The sequence below is a fragment of the Limulus polyphemus genome, unplaced genomic scaffold, assembly GCF_000517525.1.
Source record: "Limulus polyphemus unplaced genomic scaffold, Limulus_polyphemus-2.1.2 Scaffold1880, whole genome shotgun sequence".
In the NCBI taxonomy this organism is placed as follows: domain Eukaryota; kingdom Metazoa; phylum Arthropoda; class Merostomata; order Xiphosura; family Limulidae; genus Limulus; species Limulus polyphemus.
Window position 1 is genome coordinate 207340 of NW_013667490.1, and position 10528 is coordinate 217867.

The following is a 10528-nucleotide window of genomic DNA, read 5'->3' on the forward strand; positions in this document are numbered from 1 at the left end:
CACTAAGACTATAGTAATTTTAGTATGTAGAAAGTACTTAGTTAATAATTTAACTAGAAAGTACTGACCTAAATTTCGTGAAGATACACCACTATATTGAGAGTTATAAGTAATAAATCTATAAAGACTTTATACGAGTACAAAAAAGGTCACATGGACTGTCAAATTGACTGAGCCTATATTCAGAGTGTTAAGCAATTGCAGGGTCAATGGAGATAAAAGATTCAGTGTAAATAGTACAGTTAGTTTTCTGCTTAGCTTCTATGTGATCTATGGCAAGAGAAATGACATACAACTTGGTAGTGAACACAGAAATTGTAGAGGGAATGCTGTGAGCAACCACCGAGCCACAACAAACCATGACAGAGCCCACAAAGGCACCTGATTTTGAAACATCTGTAACAGCAGGTACAGAGGAATGGTTCTAAAGATGTTTGGCAAAGAGAAGATGGTACTTCCAATAAATGTATGAGGGCACCATAGATATTCAAAACAGAACATTGATCTGCTCCCTTAAAGGTGGAAGAGAGGATACAGAGGATGTTCAGTGCCCTTGTACACTTGACACAAAGCTGCCTGATGTGAGTAAGCTGATGGTCAAAGATAAGCCCAAGAACTTTACCTCAGGAACTATGGGAAGAACAACAACACCAAAACGTAGTTCAGGATTGGGGTATAAATCACATTGGGGGCAAAAATAAATGCAAATGGTTTTAGATGAAGAGAAGGTAAAGCTGTTTGCTGTTGTCTGCTTCAACAAGCATGTGAGAGCAGTCTGAAGCTACTGCTCAATAAACCTCATGTTTGGAGACTGACAAAAATTGTGTCAAGTAAAATGTTACAAATAAACATGGGTAAATGGCCATGCAACTCATATGAATGGAGGCCCACAAAATGCCAAACCTCCATTTAGTGTCATAAGTCTTTTCAAGATCAAAGAAGACAGAAACAAGATGCTCTCTCTTATGAAAGGTTTCCCTGATTGAGGTTTCGAGACAAATCAGGTGGTCCACAGTGGAACACTCTCGATGAAAACAACATTGGGTGGACAAGAGGAGGTTGTTTGATTTAACGAACCAAACTAGACATGCATTAACCATGCTCTCCAAGACCTTACAGTTAGTCAAAGCAATTGGATGATAATTAGAAGGAATCTTCCCAGGCTTTGAGAAAGGAAGAACAATAGCCCTGCACCAAGCATCTGGAAAAATATTCTCCTGCCAGATCCAGGTTAAAAAAAAACAGACAAAGAGCAAGAGAGATGGTGCAGCATCTCATAGTGAATGTCATCAGGTCCAACTGATATACTGCCCAAACAACGAGGAGCAAGCTTAAGTTCCACCAATGTAAATCGGCAATTATAATCATAGAGATGATCAACTCCATAGGAAAGGGGCGATCCTTCAGCCTGAGACTTGATGGCCAAGAAGGCAGGAAAAAAAAAAGTGCTAGAAAGATAAGCAAACTCTCCCCAAAAGTATTTGTGATACTCTATACATCAACAACTTCTAATTGGAGAGCACGATGTAAAGGGGATAGGAAACATACTTCCCATTGACCTTCCAAATCTTGTCCCAGATAACTTTGAAACTGGTGGTAGAATAGATGCTGATGGTGAACTTAATACAAGATTCCTTCTGGCTTTGACACCTGACCTGCCAAGCATCAGCATGGGCTCACTGGAAAGTAATGCAGTTGGAAAGAGTGGGATACTAGCAAAAAGTATCCCAGACACATTTCTGAGTCTTCTGTGCCTGCTCACTAGCAGGAGACCACCATGGACAAGGATACTATGGAAAACATGTTGAGGTTTTGGGAATAGAATGAACAGCTACTTGAATTATACAATCTGTTACAGCCTACACTCAGTCATTAATATATGGAAGACTAACAACAGCAGGATATACTACCAAGAGAGTGGGGAAGGAGAGCCAGTCAGCCTTCTCCAGCTTCCACTGTGGCATCGACCACAGCCAATCTCCCTCAAAACTATGGGAAAAAAGAACCAGTATTGAAGAGAGAAAGGTTGTGATCTGAGAGCATATGCTCCATAGAATGACCCCCCATCAATATCAGCACTACCCCACAGTGGATTGTGTCCATTAAAGTCTCCCAAGATGAAAAAGGGAGACAGCAATTGCTCTATGAAAGCATTAAGGTCTGATTGATTGTCTCTCCTGGAGACAGGAAGAGAGAACAAACAGTAATGGTATGCCCCCAGAGATATGGACAGCTACAGCCTCCAAAGGTGTATTGAGTGGCAAAGACAAGGTGGGTACATGCTGGTCAACTAGCAGTGCCACACCTCCATGAACTTGTCCATCACACAATCTGTCATTCTGGTATAAAGAAAACTGCCAAAAGGTGACAGTATCAGCAGCTTTCAGGAATGTTTCCTGTAAGGAGAGGCACACAGGATGATAGGAATCAATCAAGGCCTTAATGTCAACCAAATTAGAATGAAAACCTTGACAGTTCCACTGTATTAATGTGGCCATATTTATTTAGGTGGAGGAGAACTGAGCAGAGAACCCTTCTGTTTGCAACCACAACGTTTTTCTTTAGTAGAAAGAGGTCTATCGACCTCCATGGAATCTGCTCTGGGTCAATTGGGCAGATTTCTGTTGGAAGAAGGAAGACTCCAGTGACTGAGGATGTGACCAAATAATGGTTCTACACCTTGGGGATAAATGAGGTGGATCCAAGCAGTCACTGGAAGCAATGGTAGGGACAGATACAGGAGTAGACATAAACTTGTCAACTCGTGCAACCATGAAGGGCAAAAGACTTTGATGGAGGCACAGAAAGATTTGTCTGCACTCCCACTGTTGCAGTGAAATAGAGAGCAACAGAATATGTCTGAGATGAAACAGGAGACAACAACTTCCAACCCTCAGGGTAAGAAATGTTGTTTACAGTATGTAAACGTTCTACCTCTTTTTCCTCCACCCACTTAAGGCAAGATTGAAAGTAAGAGGGATGGGAACCACCACAATTGATGCAATGAGGATCCAGTTGACACTCATAGGCATCATGGTCTTTGCCACCACAAAAAGCACACATCAAAGAACCATGACAAGATGCCTTTGAATGTTATAACTGCTTACAGTTAAATACCTGAGAGGGTTAGGAATATAAGCGCATACCTTACAGTTCAGATAACCTGCCTTGACAGTGGCAGGCAGATATAGCAATGTAATCATCAATACACGAACACTGGTAGCCAGCATAATTCCTTCTTTATAAGTTAAGATACATCGCACAGCAGAAACTCCTTTGTTGGAGAAACCAGCAGGGATCTCCTACTTGGAGATGTTTTGTAAATCCCTCTCAACAATCACTCCTCAGGAGGAATTCAAAGTAGCATGAGGAGTAACTTCAATAGGTATATCCCCAATGGCCTTTGAATTTAGGATGAGTTAATTGTGTTTTGGTGTAGATGCTTCCACCAAGATGGCCCCAGAACGTAGCTTCTTCACTGACTTTGGAGAGCCAGCAAACTTCTCTAATCCCTTCTAAATAAAAAAGGGAGACATTTGTTCTAAAGGTTTGTCTGATAAAGAATACATGATAAAACAATGAGGTACAGGTACAGAATGGGGTGGAGACTGCTGTTCAGAGTCTTCTAAATATGGTCACTTTCTTATCAATGTGTTTTTTGTTTGTTTTTTGGATCACTGGGTGCAGGATCCATACAAAATTGAGAAACTTCAGCATCCACTGACCCCACCCTCCATGGAGTCCTACAAAGGGATGTACTACAATGCTAAAGCAGAGCATTGTAGAGACACCAGGGTTTCATGGGCACTATACCCAAACACCAGTATCAGAAAGAAATGTCCACACACCTGCTGAGAACATCCAACACTGGTGCTTGGTTGATCTTTGCCCAACAGGACCAGCCGATTGACCCTGGGGGGATCCACTCCAAGACCACCCATCTACAGGAGTTCAAGGTCAAAGTGGTGTGTTAAAGTGACACTGACATAAACTGATTCAGCAATGAAACCCCTCAAAAACAAGGATCCTCTTTTCCCCTTTATGGGATGCCACACATGGCAAACACATGGGTGGATGTTCAGATCCAAGAGGACGTAAACTGAACATACAGAACCTTCCCTGGGAGGTCACCTCACCTCGAGGGGATTGTAGAAGGAAAAAAGTACAATTTCTCTAAAAAACAATTAGTTAAATATCATTCAAATACTCTTCTTTACTGAATATTTTTTCAACATATTTTTTCCTGCACCTCTAAATGACTGGATTATGTTTATAGATTTTCCTGCAAGGCTTTAATTACAGATATATAAAGGGACTGAATCATAAAACATTTTTGGCTAAAATATACCAAATGCTATTATACAGAAATCACAGTAAAATTTTATGAAGAATGATAAAAAATCTATGTTAAATGATGATATGACAAAATAAACTTGTATCAAACATGTTCAAACCTGTGTAACCTTATGGTATTTTCAGGTTAAACTGTTTTCCTCAAATATTATATCATGTAGGTCCTCTTTATAACAAGAGGATAAGCAAGATAAATTACAAACTAAATCTGAATTTAACTAAACTAATCAAGTTCAAGCTAAAAAATGAACAGCTGGACATGATGCATAATACAAAATGAAAATGATTATTGTTTAAGTCAAAAACATAAACATGGTGTGTGTGTACTTGATCAGGAAACTGAAGGTCATCTTTTTACTGGACCCATGAACTGATTGACTAGCTTTCTTTCCTCAAGATGTCAACTCACTTGGGATCGTATATAATACTGTTTAAATATAATGATTATTACTTAAAGGATTTACCCATAATGACTAGAACTACCTACATGCCTGATTATTTTCATTTAACATAGGAGAAGCCCTTACCATCTACACAAACAGTTAAGGATGCTTCTATCATATTAGAGCAATATCCACCATAGGTAAAGTAGGAATTATCTCTAGGTAACAATGAAGGAATCTAGGTAGCTGAAACAAAGTCAAGCGTTTTATGTACCACATGTTGTGTAACAACTGTATAGACTCAGTATAAATGAAAAAAATATTTAAATTAAACATTAAAATAAGAAGATAAAAAATGTATGGTATGCCTGCATACCACAGACTTCAGCATACCAGTGTTCAAAAAACAAAAGTAAATTTATCATACATGTCATTTGCTTCTTTTAAAACCAACCTTGGGCAGTATGTACTGTTGCACTGGTCTGTAAATGTAGCCATTTATAATCCTTCCTGGTTTTTCACCACTGAAGTTTGCCACTGTGACTTTCACCTGAAATGCATACTTACAATTACTCCTTTACAGCTGAATTTAATACTATACAGAATTTTTTTTACATACACTATGAATAGAAGCAATAGATATTAAAATGTTTCTTATAGATTATAAACAAACCAAATTTAGGTAAAAATAAGAGATAACACAGTCAGGAAAACATCAGTCAGAGGGAATAGACAAACAGCGGAATGGACATATAGAAAAAGCAAAGAACAGGCCAGAAGGGAGGAAGTCTGGAGTTCTGAAGGGTGGCAAATGTATCCAATCAAGAGCAAACCCCACAGACTTGAGGTTTATAGACTACTCCATCTATAGAATGCAGACTGGCCAACATAGGTGGTTTGCCATCAAGACATAAGCTCTCAGCAAGTCTTAAGCAAGAATGTGAACCTGATTTGAATGGGTCTAAAGTTATATGACTAATGCCTAAAGGTAAAGGGACTTGAAAGAGAAGCCTCATGGATAGCTGATGAAAGAAATTATCTTCATCTGAAATTCATACTTACAATTACTCTTTTACAGCTGAATTTAATACTATGCAGAAATTTTTTTCCACACACTATGAATAGAAGTAACAGATATTAAAAAGTTTCTTATAAATTATAAACAAACCAGATTTAGGTAACACAGTCAGGAAAATATTACTTAACTACTTAAGTAGCAACTGCTTTACCATGTATGCAATACAATAGAATGGATGTAAAAATATATATCAAACATTACGAGGGAAGAAATGAAATATCATAGTTAATTTAATGATGACTTCACCTGTAGTGGTAATAAAACTTGAAAAATGCATTGAGTAACTTTGAAATTATTATTAGGGTAACAACAAATACTACCTTAAACTCTATGAGACTTGGGTGCTTCAAATCGATACAGCTGTTGTATGGTTTGTATTATTGCATTACAAAAAAAAAATATTACTGGATGAAATAGTCTGAAATTTCAGAAGAACTTTCTAAAGATTATGTAACTTCTTCAATAAAATATTTTATTTCTAAATGTGACATCTGCAGCTTTAAAATTTTGAAAAGATTTCAATGTAATATGCTTTTAAAGAAACAATTCAAATTTGCTTATATCAGATACAAAATTTAATTAATGATCTTTATTTCTTCCTGAATTATTTTAAAATGTCCATATAATGTTTTTATTTTATAAGCGTAAATTTTATTTTTGTCTTGATTGAAAAAACATGGCACACAGTTTCATTGTGCTTACAATTACTGTCTTACAACAAAAATAACTTTTTTACAATAAAAAATTTATAAGGTTTCATTTAATGTAGGTAATGCATTAGAAATCTGTTTTATATCCATTAATTTCTTTTTTTTACTTATTTTTGGTTATTTTCTTTGCCCATTCAATCAGTTACTTAGACTGGCAAGGCCTAATGTAAATGAGGCATAATGCATCAGCCGTATCAGTGCAATGAAACCAGATATTATCAACTTTAAAATGATTTAATTAAGTCTACCTCACCTTTTTTTCAACAAAAAATATTTATTTTCATATCATACTACAATATCATAATTTAAATGAGTTATAAAATGATAAAGCAAACTTTTAAAGAATAATAAAGACTGTAATTTTAGTGCTGTATTATACTAAGAATAAAATTCAAAGAGTTTACAAATATTAATAATTTCACTGGTAGCACGTTGAAATCAATTGAAAATTTAAAGTTTATATCTTCTTATACCGAAAATGTATTCCCGATAACACTTACAAGATCAGGTCCAACAGAACACTTGAAGAAGAAGCATCCATTCCTTAAGAAGAGCTCTGTTGAGACGTGATAAGTGATCGGCCACTAGATTCATTATCCCTGGAACATGACAAGGAGAACAATCTGGTGTTTGTGTGCCTAAAGAAGATTCACTGGTCGAAAACAGAGAGATTGAGAATGAGTGCTCCCTTGCTGTGAAAAGGATGAGATAAATGTGGAATTGTCTGAATGAAGCATTGCCACCTTCCCTTGCAAAAATTCGAGACTCTAAGTCATAGCTCATTGAAATGCTAAAAGTTCTATGAGAATGATGTGGAAAGAAGCTTCCTCTACAGTCCAAAGTTCCTTGAATTCCATATTGTCTATACAAGCACCCCAGCTCTGAAAAGAAGCATGTGAGAACAAATGTATCTCTGATCATGGAGGTGGTAAAGGGACACCTGCAGTTGGGTTGTCCCTGTTCAACCACCAGCTGAGATCTAGCACACTGGAATCCAACAGTCTCCTTGACAATCCAGCACATCTGTGCAAATGTTCCACTGATCCCGTAACAGCCATTGAAGGATCCTCATGTGGGCTCAACCTAAAGGAAGGAGTGATTATCTACATCCCCAAAATAGATAGAGCTGTGCATGCTGGTGGAGAAAGATACAACTATATTTGAAGAACTGCCTGTTCCATGGCCCAAATGAGTAGAAGAGAAGGTTGGCTCCAGCTGAGTCTGAATTGAAAAAATAACACCCCTAAATGTATGAGGTACTATGTGGAAGGAACAACAGAATTTTCCTTTTTGATAAGACACCCAGCTTTAACAGCTTCTGATATCAGAGTTCAAGTGTGTAGTTCTGCCAAATGACAGGAAGGGGCAATAATAAGCCAGTCATCCATGGAATGGTGAGTGTGAATGCTGAGGGAGTGAAGATGATACAAAAAAACTGGCTATCTGGCAAGAAACGTATATAGCAGATGTGAGGCTGATTGGTAGAGCAAGAAACTGAAAAACCTGGTTGTCATGCATGAAATGGAGATGATACCTTGAAAACTCGGCAACCAGGATATCAAGGTAGGCATCTGCGACATTGAATTTTGTCATCTATAGTCTAGGTGAAAAGAGCCACTGAAGGGAGGAAGACAACTCTATTGAAAACTGAGGAGGCTGGAGGAAGCAATTCAGATGAGAAAGGTCAATGATAGGTCGCCAATTGAACACTTTTTTCAGTACAACAAACAGCCAAGAATGAAAACCCTCAAGAGAGGAGGTGACAATGGCCTCTTTGTGCATAAGATCCTGGATGGTTTATGCTCAACAGTTGAATATAAGTGGGTCTTTGGGAAGTGAAAAGCCAACCAGTAGGAGAGACAGAGGCTTAGAAGACATAGACTGAATGACCAATCCCCTACTGAGAAGTTGAATGACCCACTGATCTGTGGTGAGATGAGAGGACCTGACCCCATAACGTTGTCGTTGACGCTGAAATCTGTGCTCCACCATGGAGGAAGATTGCTGCTGGTAAGGTCGAAATCACCCTTCTGTTTCAATGGATCATGGCACTGAAGCAGGAGGTCTGGAAACATGAACTGAAAATGGAGTAAACCATCCTGCAGAAGAACTTTGGGAAAGTTGAGAAGCCAGTGTAGAAAATGAAGAATAGAGATGGTCCACATCAACTCAAGATTCCATGGATTCTGAAATTCCTGCAAAAATAGACTGTCTGAGAAAAGGAGCTTCTCTTAGATATCTAAGGGCCAATGCAGGAAAGCAAACTCCCTCCAGTAAGGCATCTCTCTCCAAAAGATCCCAGCAATAAAGCAGCCAAGGTACCAAGTGAAAAGCAGAAGCCTACAACCTGACCAAAGTGGAAGTCAATAAATTACTAAGATCCTCCGAAATTTGAGCAGGGGACCTGTGATTGGCTTCAGACAACATTTGCAAAGATGACTAAAAATGCAAACTGTTGTAAGTGACAGACAAAATCTGGAAAACTGAGATTGTTTAAGGTGAACAGTAGCATCTTGTCTAGAGCCCCAAATAGAAAGTAGAGGGTCTAACTCTGAAGGAGTACAAGGCATGGCAACCCCCCTCCCATAAATGATCTGCAAATCTCTTTGTATGTACTGCAATGTACGGCAAAGGTAATCAGACGAATTTTTCTTGGAACTTTACGGTTCACTCTGTCATAGCTAGCAACCACTTTCCTATCTCATTTAATGTACAATTTGGGATAATTACATTAACCTACCACTGGTTTACAACTAAACTAAAGGAAACTGGAAAAATTTTAACACAATTACTGACACACTTCTACCTAACAAAATTAACACTATCTCAAATGAATAAAATCTCAACAAATATGTAAATGATGTCACGGAAGCTATCTCGAAAACCACTAAAACTATAATTCCCTCATTAAACAAACAATTATCACTACAACACTGGAATTTAACACTAGAAATTTATCAACTTATCAGAAAACATAGAAGACTCAGAATACCTTTCCATGACTACCACAGACCAATCGCTAAAACTGCAAATAAACAGAACAGATGCATTAAAATCATAAGAAATAAAAACTGGGTGAAATTCTGCTATTCATTAGACAACAGTCAGGATCAATCCAGAGAAATCTGGAAAAGATTGAAATCACTTACAACAGAAAAAGCAGCAATAAATTATTTCAACACATTAAATACAACAACAAATGTCAACAAAGCAAACCTGCTTGCTGACTATTATACCAACTCTTTCTAAGATATCAACTCCTCAACATTTAACCAATCTATAAAACAAAATATCGATGAACACACCTCCTCAAGATTGGACCTATACACCCCAAATTTCCAACTACCACTACCAATGATACCACACCAACACCTGAACATGACCTTACCATTAATATAGCAACTTTAAAAAACTCTAAAAGACAGAATAAGAAATATTATTTTAAAAATTGCCTCAAGCAGCCTTCTCTTCCATCTTCTGAATATCATGAACTTATTCTTTTTGTCAGGATACTACCCTGCTATCTAGAAAAAAAGCAAAAATCACAGTCATTCCTGAAACTTCTCCAGGAAGCTCCAACCCAGACAACTTCAGACCAATAAGTCTGCTAAGTTGTCTAGGCAAACTTATGGAATGAATTATCTCTAAAACACTACTTCCTTTCTGTGAAAACAACAACCTAATATCTGACATACAGAATTCCTCATGAAAAGGACAACAGACCACTTAACCAGACTTACAGAATCAATTTATAAATCCTTTAACCCTCTCAACACAGGCTCGGTCAACTTGACCGACCATGTGACCTCTTTGTACTCGTTTAAAGACTTTATAGATTTAATACTTCTAACTTTCATTATAGTTTGTATATCTTCACAAAATTTGACAGTCTTTCAGTTAATATTAAATGCCTTCACATACAAAAAATCTTATTTTTAATGAAGTACTTTTGATAAAATAAAATAAAGATCTGTCCATGAATATTTTGAGTATTGGTTTTGATT

At 37.4% G+C, this 10528-nt stretch overlaps 1 protein-coding gene across 5 annotated transcripts in view; it reads right to left on the reverse strand.

Moving 5' to 3' along the window:
* The window catches only part of LOC106465238 (UDP-GalNAc:beta-1,3-N-acetylgalactosaminyltransferase 2-like), a 54864-nt gene that overhangs the window by 34145 nt on the left and 10191 nt on the right, over positions 1 to 10528 (reverse strand). For 4 of the 5 annotated variants that reach the window (XR_002611926.1, XR_002611927.1, XM_022393109.1 and 1 more), the window contains exon 5: positions 5191 to 5286. The exons of the other annotated variant lie outside the window; for it this stretch is intronic. Coding sequence is in view for 2 of the 4 variants with exons in the window: in XM_022393109.1 (XP_022248817.1) it covers positions 5191 to 5286 (96 nt within the window). In the remaining 2 variants the exon portion in view is untranslated. The remainder of the gene's footprint in view (positions 1 to 5190; positions 5287 to 10528) is intronic. 5 annotated transcript variants of the gene reach the window in all.